The sequence below is a fragment of the Pongo abelii genome, chromosome 8 (genome assembly GCF_028885655.2).
Source record: "Pongo abelii isolate AG06213 chromosome 8, NHGRI_mPonAbe1-v2.0_pri, whole genome shotgun sequence".
NCBI classification, from domain to species: Eukaryota; Metazoa; Chordata; class Mammalia; order Primates; family Hominidae; genus Pongo; species Pongo abelii.
Genome location: NC_071993.2, coordinates 358,325 through 375,367, shown reverse-complemented (window position 1 = coordinate 375,367; position 17,043 = coordinate 358,325). Strand labels below are relative to the sequence as shown.

Here is a 17,043-nt window from a genome sequence, read left to right as displayed (position 1 = left end):
GTCCATGATAGCTGTCTTGAATGTGAATTCAACTTTCTAAAATATCACTCGAAACTGAGCTAGATACAAATCTAAATAAAAACCCCATCTCCGTTTCTCTGTGGTTTATCTGCAAGGGTGGAGGAAAAAAGAGGTTTAGAGTTTGAACTGATTTGATTTGCTTCCTTAATATTTTTCTTTTCAGCATACTTCCAACAAGGGCAAATAACATTTTATGAATGAATAGAGATTACTTTAAAACTAACATACGTTGTTTAAAACGTACCTTGACTCTTCACTCATCTTTTACATTGTGGTTTTCTAAACAAAGTAATCAGTTATTGCTGACTGACCTCCTGTGAGACTTCTGGGTGTTATCTGTTCAGGGTTCAGAGGCAGGAGGCTCCAGCAGGTGAGTGGAGGTGCAGGAACGGATGGGGTCCTGCTGAGGTGGACAGGAAGTGCTTTTCTGCCTCGAAGACTGTTGGCCACCAGCGGTCACTGCGACCTCGGCCCTAGGGCAGGGTTGCTGGGGTGAAAGGCAGAGCTTAAGCAAAGCAGGTGCCGTGCTCGCAGGAGAAGCAGTGAGGATTAAAACCAGCTGACCATGTGAACGGTGGCCTGATGGATGCTGTTTCCCCCAGGTGTTTCCCATGACAAGCTCCGGGGCTCCGATCAGTGAATACCCATTCATAAGGACAGGCCTGCTGGGGTTCGTGGGTCCCGGGGGTCTCGTCTTCGTGGTGGGCAAGATGGACGGCCTCATGGTGGTCAGCGGGCGCAGGCACAACGCCGACGACATCGTGGCCACTGCGCTGGCCGTAGAACCCATGAAGTTTGTCTACAGGGGAAGGTCAGTGGCGTTCTGCAAATCAAGCATATGGTTTCCGGTCGGCCACATTTTTTATGTGGTTTTGAAGGGTTGAAAGTTGCACAGATTCCTTAAATGTATTGTATCTCCGTTTCCTCTTCCGTGTAATTGAAGCAACTGGACTCTGACCTCTGAGATTTAATCTAGTTCTGAATGTCCAAGATTTTATAGAAATTCCCTGAGCTCCATAAATATATTTCCATCGAACTTCCCCTCTAAGTATAATAGAAATATGCATTAGAAAACTTATTTCTGATAAATAACTGCACAAATTAAAGATCCAGATATCCACTGTGGAGCGGGTTGGAGAGACCCAAGGACAATGGTTCAGTCACAGACTTGCGTGAGCACAGACGCTCGCCACCTCCCCGCTCTACCACAGTTTTCTTCTTCCCTGCCTTGCCTGGTGCACAGTGGAGGCTCCGTGATGAAATAAGTTGCCACAGTTCCTGAGTTTTTGCCAATCTGGAGAAGTCATAAAGTGTTTTAGAGCCTTTTTTCAGTTTGGAAGCTGATGGGAGCAGGAAGTAGATACCTGGATATGATGTTGCCGCCTTTGAATTATCTTTAAAGCTACAATCTCTTTTACTGGAGGCGACTGTGCTGTGCTGACGGTATAAGTCACATACACTTAACAGAAAATCACTAGTTCTGAAACGGCAAATTTCTACTGATTTGGAGACCATTAACTTCACAGGTGCAAACTCGAGCTGTGAAGGGTGTGACTCTAAATTTCAGCAGGTCTGATCATTGCACATTTGCCCCTCTGTACCAAAAGGCGTAACCTGGTCACCAGAGCCCGCGGGTGCTGTGTGTGGCCTCCGTGGGGATCAGGGTGACCTTGCCTCGGCAGCATCCCTGGGCGCCTCCCACAGTTCTTCCCATAATGATGAGTCTGGGGAAATTCAGAAGTACAGCGGCCGTTTTGAAGTCGTAGTTGGAGCTGTGTCACTCACTAGTGATGGTTATGGAGCCCCTGATCGTGGAGGGAGGGCTGCATAAGCGTCCCCGGCGCGTGCTCACCATGCTCCTGTGTCCCCGCAGGATAGCCGTGTTCTCGGTGACCGTGCTGCACGACGAGAGGATCGTGATTGTGGCTGAGCAGAGGCCTGACTCCACGGAGGAGGACAGTTTCCAGTGGATGAGCCGCGTGCTGCAGGTTGCCCTCCCTCGCCCTGGGCACTGGTCCCCTCTGTCTTGTTTCTGGCCTCCTTACTTCATTCAGATCATGGCATGACCAGCTGTGGCTTTGCCCATGGGGTGGCCCTTTTTCCCTTCCCTTCCCTTCATTTGATCAGGAACTACATCAAGTGTCCAGAAACTAGCTGAGCAGATCGAGGGTGTAGGGACCAGGAATTTTGCACAGCTGGTTCCTACCAGACACCTTGGGGAGGTCAAAGTAAGCTTTTTGTTTGATCTTGAGAACATGTTATCTTTTCTCCAAAGTTCCTTTTTTACTGTGTATGGTCTTCCACAAGCCCTGGGTAACATTATTCAGCTTTGGTGAGTTTAGTAAGAAAACCCTTTCTCTTACGTTGGAGTTTTTATGCTGGGAACAGTGCTTATACTGCACAGACTTCTGTGTATTGTGGATCATATTTTGCATAATTATAAATACGTACTGAGTGTTTATATTTCCTATTATAACATGATTTCCTCTTTCTTAACTTTCCAGGCGATTGACAGTATACATCAAGTTGGAGTTTATTGCCTGGCCTTGGTGCCAGCAAACACCCTCCCCAAAACCCCGCTTGGTGGGATCCATTTATCAGAAACAAAACAGCTTTTTCTGGAGGGCTCTCTGCACCCCTGCAATGTCCTAATGTGCCCCCACACCTGCGTCACAAACTTGCCTAAGCCTCGACAGAAGCAGCCAGGTATGTGTACCACTTGGGCAGCTTGTGAGGTGCGGGAGTTCCCTTGGGGCTGCACGGCACTGGGAGTTGCAGGAGTTCACTCAGTGCTGCTTGCAGGAAGCTGATGCTTGCGGGAAAGAAGTGGTTACCCCAAGAATAGAACGGGTGGGGGCAACTTGGATTCTGGTCTTCTGGCTGTAAATGCCTTGCTTTTATTCTCTGTAGGCTCAGGGGTGTTAGTGTGGTCATCAGCATGTAATTTACTGGCTCTGTTCTCTCGTAGCAAAAGCTCATTCTCCTGAAGGACATGGCCATGGTGCTCTCACTTTCTAAGCACATCGGGTTCACATGTATTGTTGCTCTTTCATTTCTGACCTACTTCTAATTTTTTTCTTATGTTGTAGATTTCCTTAAATATTCTTCCTCCATTTCTTTTTTTTCACACCGTTGTTCCCATGGTCTGTGGTTTTTATGATTGGCACAGTTTTTTTCCCCCCCACACTGTTGTTCTTGCGGTCCCTGGTTTTTATGATTGGCACAGTTTGTTTCCCACCGCCCCCCCCACCGTTGTTCTCACAGTCTTTGGTTTTTATGATTGGCACAGTGTTTCCCCCCACCCCCCCACACTGTTGTTCTCGCGGTCCCTGGTTTTTATGATTGACAGTTTTTTTTTTCCAAACTGTTGTTCTCGCGGTCCCTGGTTTTTATGGTTGGCACGGGGAATGTGGAGTTGCAGGCTACAGTATCCATTTCACTACAGTCTGTGGGTGTGTGGCCTTCTGTTGGGAGCCGCTCAAGCCATGGGTATCGTCCCTCAGGGAGTGCTCTGAAAGGGTGGAAAACGCTGCCTCTGTCTGCTGCCTCGGGACATAAACAGCCTTGTGAAGGACACGGAGGCAGTTGCTCTCCCCAGGCTGTTTCTGTAGTATGAAGATTTATAATGGTGTCAGCGCTCTCCAGGGTATCCTCATTGTAAACTCTGAAGTGACCTGATCCTCTCTCCCCACTGTTTGATTGTCAGACACTCTCAACCCCGTGACCCCAGTGACCCACGGTCCCAGCTGGGAAGTAGTTCAGTAGCTGGTGGAGACCGGGTTCAGACAAGTGTTTATGGAAGGGAGGATCCCTTGCAAATACAAAGCTGTAATGACTCCATAGCTACAGGGCTCGGCTCATCTGAGCCAAATGTGGAGAAGCCCAGCGACTGGGAAAACCCAGGCGAGAGAGAGCAGCCAGCAGCCTCGCACCGAGGTCAGGAAAACCCAGTGGGGAGACAAAGCCAGCAAGCTCACACTGTGGTCAGGAGGCCTGCAGAAAGCCCCCTTCCTTAGGAGTTTAGCTGGGGAATAGTGGCCCAGGAGATTGGAGATCTTTTTACTCTAATACTGTACTTCATTAAATGAAGCTTCATGTGATTGATAACTTTAAAGAAAGAAAATAATATATATATATATATTTAGTGTCTCATCTGTTTTTGCTAAACTGAGAGGTTACATAATTTTGTGTCTTTAAAAAGCTTTTTAACAAATACTAACTGGCAGAGCTGAGGCCCCATGTCTCTGCTGAGGGCCTGATACGCAGCTTAGCAGACGTCCCCCTCCTCCCCGGGGCCTCAGCTTCAAACCAGAGAGGGAATTGGGCTGGATGATTTCTAAGGCCCCTTTGAATAAACATTTAAAATGACCCTGACAAGTGAGTAGCCATTATCAGAAGCCAAAGCAAACATTCCTTGAGGCCATTTGTGGGTGGCAGTGTTCTGAGATGCTGGAAACAGAGAGCCTATTGACAACCAAATTGCCTTTCTTACTGGATGAATTCCTATTTACTCAGTTAATGGCACTGTGTACCCTCAGATTATCTTATTTGAGCACAAAAGTATTTAAGAGACCTTTAACTCAGCAGCTGAACTGGCAAAAATATTATAGAGTTACAAAACAAGGTACAATTCCACAGCTTTAAAGGTCCCTGGGAATATTGCCCCAGAATAGCAGGAGGAGTCTGCTGAGGAATGGCCAGAGCTCGGCACCTGGGAAGGGCTTGCCTCCCACTTGGGATCTGTGTGTCTTGCTGCTGTCTTTGAGATAAAACTCCCGCCCTGTGCCCTGTGCGAATTCGCCAAGCATTGCATGGTAGGATATTTGATAATATCAGCGATGCGGCTGCCGACTTGCAGATGGGTGAATCCATTAATGGGAGTGGGAAGAGAGAAGAGATGTGAGTCTCAAATACACACGTTTTGGGATTCCTCTCAACTCTGTAGCGTAAATGGCGAGGCTGTGATATACTCTGGGGGCATTTGGGACACACCCACCTCTCTTCAACAGGGGGACTGTCGCTGCTGCCAAGAACAGACTTTGAGAGTGAGGTTCAGCTAGAAGGCCTCTGCCTCCCAGGAGCAGTCGGGAAAACTGAGTCCCTGAGTCTGCGTGGGGAGGCATTCAAGGTCCCAAACTTCCGTTCAGAGGATGCACGTGGAGATGAGGGAAGGTCTTCACGTAGCAAACGGGCACAAAATAAGGCTCCACAAAAGCCTGATCTCTCCTCAAAAGTTCGCTTTCCCCACCCCAGTCTGAATTCTTAAAAACATTATGGGAAACCTTGGAACCCATTTAGGCCAGTTTCCAAGTTGACTTCTTAGAAGAGCTGTCTTGTCTTGCCCAGCATCGGTCACCAAGGAGAAGGCTCAGAGCTTCATCAGCCAGGCGCAGTGGCTTGCGCCTGTGGTCCCAGCAATGCGGGAGGCCGGGATGGGAGAATCAATGGAGCCCAGGACTTCGAGACCAGCCTGGGCAACATAGTCAGATTCTGTCTCAAAAAAAAATCTGTTAAAGATGCTTCATTCAGAGGACGCTTCTATCTGGTAGAGATAGAGGATGCGCAGCGGGTGAATGAGGGTCTCCCGGGTGTTGTGTTCTGAGATCATGCAGGGACTCCCAGGTATTCGGAGATCACAGAGGGGCAATTGTTGCCACCACGGGGCAGCTCCTTTCCTTCCAGCGCCTGGCAAATTGTTTTGCTAAATGTGAAAAGGCTATTCCTCTTCCATACTTCATTAAGAACTAAGAAAAGAAATTCAGTCTGTTCACAACTACGACGTGAAAATTCAAAAATGATTTGCTGAGTGTAGGAGGCATCTTACTGTTAAACGGAGTCTAGACTCGAGGCTCCTACACGTCGCCTAGAACCCAAGGCACCAGCAGGCAGCAACCCAGACATCTGTTCGTAGACCGTTCTCCTCCAGATTTCAATCCTGGCTGAAGTGCCCTGCCTTCTCCTGCGCAGCTGTGATAAGTGGAATCATTTCTGGCAGCCTGCATTTGAAAAGGATGGCTGCGCATCTGTAGAGAGCCGGTGGCCCTGCTCTCCCTGGGAGCTGGCTAGAGGACGTCAGGCCCTGACTGCCTTGTTCTGGTGCCACCATTTCCGTGAGCTTTTCGGGAAGCCGAGGGACTCGGTGGTTGTCACGATGATGGGCTCATCCGAAGCCTTGTTCTGTGCCACTGCCCTGTCAGCTGCATCTGGGCACGTGTGTCTGTTTTTGACACGGCGATGAGCAACCTGCTTAGCCATAGCCCTGCTTGTGCAGTAACTAATGCAGCATGTGGCCTGGCTTAGAAACCTGTTACTTGACCTTTATCGGGAATTTAAGAATTTGATTTAATAGTAGCCTTCAAACCAAGGATTAGGCACAAATTGATCATGTCATCATTATTTTACACGCAATTCTTTTGGTAAACATTGTTTTACTCTTCCTGCTTCCTCTGCTTCTCCCCCGGCTCTGCCCCCTCCCATCCCCCCCCCATCCCCCCCCATCCCCCATCCCCCCCCCATCCCCCATCATCCCCCATCCCCCCATCCCCCATCTCCTCTCCCATCCCCCCATCCCCCATCTCCTCTCCCATCCCCCCCATCCCCCATCTCCTCTCCCATCCCCCCCATCCCCCATCTCCTCTCCCATCTCCTCTCCCATCCCCCATCTCCTCTCCCATCCCCCATCTCCTCTCCCATCCCCCATCTCCTCTCCCATCCCCCATCTCCTCTCCCATCCCCCATCTCCTGACCAAGGCTTGTTACACTCCCCTTTACAATCATTTGATTTCGTTGAATCTCTGTTCTTAGAAGGTTTATTCCAAGCCAGGTCTTTCCAGAAGTTTTCCGAGAGTAAGGTCTTCACCAAAGTGGGAGGTCAAGTCTGAAGGAATTTCTCTTTTGTTTCCTCCTGGCCATGTCTCTGTTTCTTTCTAGAAATCGGCCCCGCCTCTGTGATGGTGGGGAACCTGGTCTCTGGGAAGAGAATTGCCCAGGCCAGCGGCAGAGACCTGGGTCAGATCGAAGATAACGACCAGGCGCGGAAGGTAGGAGCTGGGTCCCTGACTCCCTGACCGTCCCCAACCATCCCCGACAGTCCGCGACCTTCCCCGACCGTCCCAACCGTCCCGTACCTTCACCGACAGTCCGTGACAGTGTCTGACCGTCCCCGAACCGCCCCCGACCCTTCCCGATCGTCCCCGACCCTCCCCAACTTTCCCCGACTTTCCCCGACTTTCCCCAACCTTCCCGACAGTCTCCGACCTTCCCTGACCGTCCCCGACTGTCCCCGACTTTCCCGACTTTCCCCGACCGTCCCTGACGTCGTCGCTGGTGGTGGACCACTACTGCGGATCTTCCTTTATTCTACCTGTCCTCTCCTGCAACAGACCATATAATTTCTTAAGAAAAATGTGTTTATAGGAGATACAAAGTTTCAGAAAATGTCACAGCGATGCAGAAATCGGTGAGGGGTGTCCGATCCCATGACTTGCAGGAATGAGGCAAATGTCTGGCAGTCCTTGTCCCGCACACGGTCCCCCGAACTACTCCTTTCTAGTTTCCCCACCAGCCCGGATTCAAAGCCCACCCTGCACACAGCAGCTTGCAGCAAGGCTTCTGTCCTGTGCTCTTTGGACTCTTAAGAAGCAGTTCAAACCCCAGGTTAGGGGGCCAGGCCTCCTGACAGTGGCGTTAGAAGCCATGGGAGAAACTCTCGAGGCCCAGACTTTGCACGTTGTGCCGTGTGTGTCCACGGTCCCCATTAGAACCGTTCGGCCTTGAGAATGCTCAGGGTTCACCCAGAAGTCCTGTTTCCCGCAGCCAAAAGTGTCCCCTTCTGTGTGGCCCATTAGGAAATGGGGCAAAATCAGCGCCATGAAATGTTGCTGAAACGGATGAAGCCTCATCTGTGGGTTTTTCTGTACCCTGATGTGAAATAAGGCTGCCCCTTTTACTGTGGACCAGATCAGTAGCACACATGCCATCAGGGTATGGCCATTCTAGAAACCTAAATTTGTTAGATTCCGCTTTTTAAAACCAGATAGATCTGATTCTCTCACTGTAGCCACCAAAATCCACTTTGCATCTTCTGGAAGCCGCAGGAGAAGGGATTTCTGTGCAGGCTGCTCCTGCCTATGAGGGAAATGGTTCCCATCCTTGGGCAGACTTTCAGAAAACTTCTCAAACCAGGGTGCAGCACCAGCCCTTTGCTTTGTGACTCTGACTCGGGTGCTGTGAATCTAAGTCCCTGCAGGAACAAAGCTGTGGGCACTTGCTTGTCCTGTGGTCGTGTGTGACGAGGATTTTCCCAGCATGCATGTCTTCGACTCCCTGCAGAGAAGCACACGGTTTTAAGACCCAAAGCACTCAGACAGCCTCTATGGGTTTGAGTATCCAGGTTGCCCCACCTCAGCCCGCACAGCCTGATCCGACCACACAGCCTGATCCTCATGCCCATGCTCTGTTCCAGTTCCTGTTCCTCTCGGAGGTCTTGCAGTGGAGAGCACAGACCACCCCGGACCACGTCCTGTACACACTGCTCAACTGTCGGGTGAGGCGCAGAGCTGGCGTTCCCTGGCTACTGGCCTCAAGGGGCCTAGCCTGGTTCCTGGGAGTGCTCCTGCTTCTTTCTTTCAATCCTTTTGCTTCAGTCTTATGCGAATTCTTTTATGTTTTGCTATTTTGACTAATGAGACTTTTGTACCTAGGGATTGCTTTTAAACGTAACCATTTATGCAGTTATTTACACCTATTTGTGTGTACAGATATTTTAGCACCCTATTTACAATATTTCTCCCCCAAAATGAGTAATTAATGATATCTGCAAGAGAGAAATCGTAAGTCTATGAGATATTTGCATTTTTATTTTGATTACTAAACTAGTTTTTGTTTTGTTTTGTGTTTTGAGGCAGTCTCGCTGTTGCCCAGGCTAGAGTTCAGTGGCATGGTCTCCGCTCACTGCAACCTCCACCTCCCTGGTTTAAGCGATTCTCGTGCATCAACCTCCGAGTAGCTGGGACTACAGGTGCCCACCACCACATCTGGCTAATTTTTGTATTTTTAGTAGAGATGGGGTTTCACCATGTTGGCCAGGCTGGTCTTGAACTCCTGGCCTTGAGTGATCCACCTGCCTTGGCCTCCCAAAGTGCTGGGATTACAGGCGTGAGTCACTACACCGAGCCCTAAACCACTTTTTTATACACCAGAAGTTATGTTTATTGCAGACTCAGGAATGAAAATCATTTCCACTTTGTAATTAAAGTTCCTATTTACACTTTACATGAGAAAACCACACTCATCAAATATTCCACAGTAGTACTTAAGAGTAAGGCATTAAATAAACAAGCTAATACTATTAACAATAAAAATTAAATGCAAAAATCTTAATATGCTTGTTACTACTTTTTACCATGGAAATAAAGCTTGAAAAATGGATGAAAAATGTAAGTCGTCTTGACAAGTATAGGTACTTGCAACTCTTCAAAAAGTCACGGCTGTTTAGAATTGCTAAATATCAAAATCTTAGTGTGCGAAGCAGCGGATTGAAGACAAAAGGAAATGACAGCAGCATCACGAAATTATTCCCCGACTCTCTGGTTTGAGTTTCAGTTATCATACCATTCTCTGCACGTGGTTTAGTTCATAGGAACAACCTCTCCTCCTCCTCTGCCAGAGAAGTGCTCATCGTCTTGACATTGTCACGGATGCTGAGTTGATCCTAGCCGTCGGTCATTCACTGTATCTGCTCAAGACCGTTTCCCAGGAAGAGGCTTTAAAACCAGGAAGGCCCGTTTGTGCCACCGCCTTCTGGCCCTCGTTCACTGGCACCGTGATGGAGCCCCTGCCACACGCTGACAGCTCAGGTGTGGGGGCCAGAGATCTTGAGGACCGGAGTTGCTGTGGGTCCCTGTATCTGAAACGCCCACCTTCCACTTTTCATCTTTCATCTTTCATCTTTCATCTTTCTCCACTGGACCCTTCCTCAGCCTGTGAATATGGATGATACCCCCTTTGCTAACCCGATCGCCAGGTTCGCCGGCCTTGGGTGCTGTCTTGATTTCCTGCCCGTCTCCACTTCTCTGACTCTTTGTCCTCTCCAAGTAGTATTTCTCTTGTAAACTGCCTGTGACTTCTCGTTCCTCTTTCCCTGTGGTCTTGGCAGTCCTCTAGAGACTTCCAAATCACCTCCAACGTGGTGACCTAAATCTGCAGCACTAACTCCAGCCTCCTTCGGCACCCCAGATCCCTTCTGCTGAAAGTGCTTCCTCCCTCCCCTAATTTCCTCACAGAGGTGGCTACCCCTCCGCAAGCTGCAAGCAGTCAGGGGCAGAGTCAGCTCTCAGTCTCCCTGACTCCTTGCGCCGATGTTGCCTGACATGTTGCTCCCATGTGTGGGGGTTGCACGAGCGTGTGTCCAGTAATCTAGAGGTATTGATTGGCAGCTCAAGAAGTAGCAGACCCCCATATACACAAAGATTGAGAAATGATTTGGGTACGTTCATGGGCAACATGTACCATCAGGAGGAGGAAAATAGAGCTGTTCCAGCTGTGCCTGATTTGGGGAAGATCCCTCAGATTGTTTGCTGGGTGGTGCCATGGTCCTGGGCTTGGCATCTGGTCTATCTGGCCCTGTGGACAGCCCCGTGCCCCTGAGCACCTATGGTCACCTGCATAGCTGGATGCTGGATCTTCGGGGGAAATGTGTTTCCCGGAAATGATTCAGGTTCTCTAAAAAGGGCTTTATTAGGATCAACTGCAAATCCGATGGGGGCCAGATGTAGGGATCAGAGCCATGAGTGATTTAACTTAGGACTGTGTGGAAGGCATGGCCTGAGGATGTCTTTTCCTTGGAGGTGTGACCTGTTTCCAAGGCTCTCTGGGCATAGAGGCAGGCACGCTTGAGCTATCGCTTGTGTTATTTTGCGCCAAGCATCAGATCAGGCATGTGTCGTCCTCTCCTCTGCTGCCTCGTATGCACACTCAAGAGATGCTGGGCCCGGACCAAGGCAGCAGCATCGTCCTCACAGCATTCATAGTGTCATCCCCACCTAAATCAGCTTCCCTGTTCAGCACCATCCAACAGAAACACAGTACACGCCACATACGGAATCACGCATTTTCTAAAAGCAAGATTTTAAAAAGGAAGAAGAAACAGATGAAATTCATTCCAGTGATGAATCACTCCACACACCGTAAGTGTCCATTCAGCACGTACACCGGCCGCCCAGCCACTGCTTCCATCAAGGATGCACGTTTCTGCTGCTGATGATTTTGGCCCGGTCTTGCTGGCTGTCTAGTCACAAGCTCATTTAAAGTGGTGGAGGCAGGGCACCGTGGCTCACCCCTGCAATCCCAGCACTTTGGGTGGATCACTTGAGGTCGGGAGTTTGAGACCAGCCTGGCCAACATGGTGAAACCCCGTCTCTACTAAAATACAAAAAAAAAAATAGCTGGGTGTCTTGGCACATGCCTGTAATCCCAGCTACTTGGGAGGCTGAAGCACGAGAGTCTCTTGAACCTGGGAGGCAGAGGTTGCAGTGAGCCAAGAGCACGCCACTGCACTCCAACCTGGGCGACAGAGCAAGACTCTATCTCAAAAAAAAATTAAATAGTTGAACCAATGGGTTTGTAGCCAACTCTTTTGACCTTTTTTAACTTATGCCTTCTTTAGAATTTTAAATTATAAATTTAGTTTGGCTTTTTATTTTTTTTTCCCAAGTTATTTGATTTAATGTGAAACGTTAAAATGGTCCCAAGTTTACAGAAACTGACACCGAATGTGTCTCCTTAGACAAGGGCAGACTCTTTGTTTCCCTGTGTGCCCCTTCGGTCATGCTGCCTCCCAGCACTTCTGTGGGGGAAAAGCCAGCCCTCATTTCTCTGATGAGATGATTTTACCTAGAACCTTCTTCTTAGCTGGTGGGTTTCAGGACGGAAACCCCAGTGAATGTTGATGAGGATGCCAGAGAATGACGACTGTTACCTGTGGTGAATAGTCGTTGCTTTATGGGACACTCGCCAAGAATGCATCACATTCTTAACACCGAGTTCGTGGGAAAATGGAAAGTGCAAGCAAAAGTTGGTGGCATTTCTCCTGGGGTAGAGGCTGCATTAGGATTCCTGGGGAGCGAGGCTGAGGAACAGTGTCACGTGTGTGGAGTTGCCGTGTGGTGTAGCCGTGTCCCGTTCAGCCACACGGGGTGGGGAAAGGCGGCAAGGAAGAAGGGAAACTGCTCAGTTGCTGCAGGTGGCTGGGGCTGCCAGCCTGCAACGTGAGCCAGGAGTGACTGTCCCTCCCAGCCAACGGTGGGGTCCAGTGTTCATTCACCTCGTCCTTTCCAGGCAAGAAAGGCACCCACCTGGTGTGACCCGTGGCCCCGCCCGGCCATGGAGCGAGGGGTGCCTGCTCACGTCCGACCGGCTGTGAAATTGTGTGCCTGTCTCCAGCACAGCACTATCTCAAGGGGCTTTAAGGCGCCCACCTGGTGTGACCCGTGGCCCCGCCCGGCCATGGAGCGAGGGGTGCCTGCTCACGTCCGACCGGCTGTGAAATTGTGTGCCTGTCTCTAGCACAGCACTATCTCAAGGGGCTTTTGAGGAACTTATTTTAAATCATCCTGTGAGCTGGCTTCAGGACCTAACACCCCAGAAGGGTGCCGTCCTCGTGGAGTGTGGCTGGAAGCTTTGCTGTTTGTTTTTATGTCAGCCCTGAAAGACATCAACCAGCATTGAGAAAATTGTGTTTCACAAGGTTATCAAAGATAAAGGACAGCATGCACGTTACACTCACGCTTTGCAAGTACCCATAGGTGGGGATTTCTGTGCACCAGAATCAACATTTTCAAAGACACTCTTGGCTGCTGGCTGTGTCTCATCTGAGCCTCTCAAATCTCAGGACCCAGAATGTGGGCAAACCACAGGCTTTGTCATCTGACAGGGGAGCGGGTGTTTGATAGGGAATCAGCTTCAGCTCTCCAGAGATGGGGAAGAAACAGTTCCACAAGCCGAACAAACCAGACTGGGTGCTGCTGCTGCTGCTGCAGCTGCAGGCAGGCCTGGCATGAGAATGGGCTGTGGAGTGGCGGGGCCTCCCTCAGCGGGGCGGGGGCTGAGCCGATTCTGCCAGGGCTTTTCTCTGAGACCCATCCATGCTCACGGTGATGGGTGGTGTGCTGGTTTTCCTTGTTGGGAGACCTGTCCCTGGAGTCGGGGTGGACCCGAATGGGTCCCATCAGCACCCAGCTTGGCCGTGCTGAGTGTCTCTGTCCCATGTTCACTTGAAGAGCTCAGAGGACGTTGGCAGCAAGGAGCCGGTGGGCTGGTTGCTGTGAACAGGTGCCAAGGAGCCCCTCTAAGAGTAAATGCTCAGAGGAACAGTCCAGTTTCAAAGACGCCCAAATCTAACTTCTCAGCGAGATTTCCCGGACTCCAGCCCTGCGTTCCTTGTTGTCTCTGCCCATCTCTGCCGCCACCTGCTCTTGGGCTCTTCTACTTTAAATCAATTTCTGTTTTCTTATTTTTTAGGTGTCCTCTAAATGGGGAAATAATTAAGGAAAAAATTCAGAGAAATGTAAGCTAACCCTCTCCTCCATGGAGGAGACCAGCCACAGGCGGCAGGAAGGGTCTGAAGACCCACCGAGCAGTGATGTGGGCAGCCTCCTTGCAGCCCTGGTCCTGGCCCAGAGGTCCTCAGGGAGAGTGTACTTTCCCCACAGACCTCGCTGGGCTTGTCGGCTGTCTTGTGGACGTTTCGGTAGAGGTCAGGGTCTGGTGTTCACATCCTGATGCTTCCTGAGACATTCTCTTCCACTCTTACCGTGTCCGGCCACGTGTTTCTGACACGGGCCCTTTGAGCTGGAAGGCTGACGTGCTTTTCCCATCATCGCAGATGAATAGCCCCAGACACTGTTCGTCCATGTGGCATCCTCTTTGTTGCACTAACTTGGCTCTCCGCCAGCCCCTCTGGGACTCTCTCCCTGCGCCTGCGCTCTGAATCGCAGCGTCCGGTCCCTGACAGCCTTCCCAGGCTCGCCGCGCGCTCCATCCCCACACTCACGCATTCATCTTTGTAGCTGTGACTCACATAAGAATTCCTGGGCTGGGCACGATGGCTCACGCCTGTAATCCCAGCACTCTGGGAGGCCGAGGCGGGCAGATCATGAGGTCAGGAGTTCAAGACTATCCCAGCCAACATAGTGAAACCCCGTCTCTACTAAAAATACAAAAGTTAGTTGGGCGTGTTGGTGTGCATCTGTAGTCCCAGCTGCCCAGGAGGCTGAGGCAGGAGAACGGGAGAATTGCTTGAACCCAGGAGGCGGAGGTTGCAGTGAGCTGAGATCGCGCCACTGCACTCCAGCCTGGCGATAGAGCAAGACCCCATCTCAAAAAACAAAAATTCCTGAGCCCAGGTGTTCAGTCACTCTTCGGCTCTGGAGTCTTCCTGCCCCCATGGACTGCAGTCCAGTTGCCCACTGCTTGAGGGAAGATCCTCACCCTGTTAATAGCTGGGAGACAGAATCTGATCGCAAAGAAGAGGTTTTTAAATGACTGTAGAAGCAGTCTTCACATCTGAGAATGCTGCAAAGGAACTAGAACTGTAAAGTGTGTCCTCATGAAAAGCTTGTTTTGGTTAGTTACATGCTTATAATTTGTAATTTATTCACATTTTTCTTTATGGCTTAAATAGGCCAAGATGGGAAGATCACTTGAGGCCACGAGTTTGAGACCAGCCTGGGCAACGTAGGGAGACCCCATCTCTATGAGAAAAAAATTTTTTTAAATTAGCCAGGCATGATGGTGGCACCTGTAGTCCCAGCTACTCGGGGCTGAGGCAGCAGAATCGCTTGAGCCTAGCAGGTCCAGGCTGCAGTGAGCAGTGATCATGCCACTGCACTCCAGCCTGGGAGACAGAGACGCTGTCTCAATAAACAGTGAATCCCACACTCTTGTGATGTTTCTTGGTATATATCTTGCAACTCACCTTCCCTCACAGCCCTCGTGTAAGCTATTTTCCTGCACAAATATGTTTTCTATTTGTTTCTACATTAAAGTCTATGTGAAAATGCGTTTGATAGTTATTTTCATTCCTTTAGGGTGTGTTTATGTTGCTTTTGTTTTTTGCTTTCTGACTTCCTTGATTTTTGATGTGGTCTTTCTAAATTAAAATTTTTAATTAGTCTTCCGATGTGCAGGTTTACTAGGAATTCCCACTGCCCACAACAGTGACACAAGTCCTAGAATTGCCAGGGTTTTTTGTTCTACTGTTTTTTAATTCATGTAATCATTTTTTAAAATATTGCTTGTTACCCTAAATATATCTAGATGCTTCTTTGGTCTGCACTGCTTACCTAGTTGGAAGAAAATGGAGTTGACCTCTAACGTATATGTAGTTTCGGGGGAAGCTGAAAACGTTCTAAAATTGACTGTCATGTTGGTTGCACAGGTCTGTGCTTGTTCTAAAAACCAGTGATGTACGCTTTGCGTCAGTGAGTTGTATGACGCGTGCGCTGTCTCTGCAAGCTGCTCTGCTGAAGGAATCTTACGCGCTTGTCCCTGTGATCGGCCCGCAGGGTGCGATAGCGAACTCGCTGACCTGCGTGCAGCTGCACAAGAGAGCTGAGAAGATCGCCGTGATGCTGATGGAGAGGGGCCACCTTCAGGACGGCGACCACGTGGCCTTGGTCTACCCCCCAGGTACGGGCGCAGCGTGGGCTTCCCCTGAGAGATGACCGGCCGGTCAGCCGCAGTGCGAGGAGGTCCCTTACACCTGCTGGTGCCTGAGCCGAGGGTGGCCTGATGGCCAGGAGTCTGCACTGTATCCAGCTGGATGCTAACTGGCCTGTTTGTGTCTGGCTACGACCACTCACAGGCACCAGCCGCATGTGCTACTGTTAGAGGCTTCAATAAAGTGATGTTTTCAAAGACTTTTATATCCAAGTTTGTGTTATTAGATACCTCAGGTAATTCACTTAATAGTACCTAAATCTTGACTAAATTCACAGTTACAAAGGTGGGTAATTCCTTAGCAAAATGATGTAGAAATTAAACCTCCAGGCTGCCTCGTCACCTCATGTCTGAAAGGATGGGTAAATGACAGTGACCGCCAAAGCTGACAAAACCTGCCAGGATGACGGAGGCTGCGAGAAGTTCAGCTGCTGGTTTCCCTGTTGAACTTGCCCCAGGCTAGCATTTATGCTGACAGGGACAGTGTGCACTCAGCAGCGTGGTCCGCTTCAATAATGATGTTTCTCTCCTTGTGTAGGAATAGACCTGATAGCAGCGTTTTATGGTTGCCTGTACGCAGGCTGTGTGCCAATAACCGTCCGTCCCCCGCACCCACAGAACATCGCGACAACGTTGCCTACCGTCAAGATGATTGTGGAGGTAACATGCCTGGGAATGTCGGGGCCTCCACCTGCCTGGAGCTGAGTGTGGAGCTCGCAGCGCGCAGACTCTGACATCTCTCAGGGCAGCTGCTGGCTGTGGAAGCCGGGGTGTGTCTGGAGTAAAACGGTCAGGACAGGACAGGGTCTCTACCAGCAGGGAGCCTAGAGTCTAGGTCTAGAAGCGAGATGTAAACCTACGTGTGGAGGCAGAGGCTGGATGGTAGCTTCTGCAGGGTCTTCCCTTGAGAAAACGGCTCCCAAGAAGGGCATCGCCACCATTCCTCGGGCTTCCCCATGAACCCAGCCAAGCAGACCGACCACGGGAAGAGGCAGGGCTTTTTCCAAAGCCCTCTCCTCAAGGTGTAGAAGTTTCCTGCTCCTTTTTGAAAGTATAGATCTGTTTTCCTTCGTCTACAGCTGGAGAAGTTTGAGAGGATTCAGCTATATTTTCCTCGTAGAAGGAGGAACTACAGGGGAAAGCAGTTTGGGCGGAGAATGCACCCGTACCGCCCACACCTGAGTCCCTTTTGGCGTGGTGCTGGAGACCCGCACAGTGGCCACTCCTACTAGAAAGTATGCGCGATGTGTCTGGGTGTGTGTGACGTTTCCGGGAGAACTATGCACGATGTGTCTGGGCGTGTGT

General features: G+C 50.1%; 1 protein-coding gene across 12 annotated transcripts in view; it reads left to right on the top strand.

Annotated features, from left to right (window-relative positions):
* Nucleotides 1-17,043, top strand: part of DIP2C (disco interacting protein 2 homolog C) — a 407,784-nt gene that overhangs the window by 319,725 nt on the left and 71,016 nt on the right. For 10 of the 12 annotated variants that reach the window (XR_010141456.1, XM_024253580.3, XM_063727460.1 and 7 more), the window contains 7 exons: nt 624-832; nt 1,895-2,009; nt 2,526-2,727; nt 6,952-7,061; nt 8,486-8,566; nt 15,585-15,708; nt 16,277-16,398. Coding sequence is in view for 11 of the 12 variants with exons in the window: in XM_024253580.3 (XP_024109348.1) it covers nt 624-832; nt 1,895-2,009; nt 2,526-2,727; nt 6,952-7,061; nt 8,486-8,566; nt 15,585-15,708; nt 16,277-16,398 (963 nt within the window). In the remaining variant the exon portion in view is untranslated. Of the gene's footprint in view, nt 1-623; nt 833-1,894; nt 2,010-2,525; nt 2,728-6,951; nt 7,062-8,485; nt 8,567-8,927; nt 11,707-15,584; nt 15,709-16,276; nt 16,399-17,043 lie in introns of those variants that run through there. The other 2 variants (XM_054523127.2, XM_063727463.1) reach the window with 2 other exon arrangements.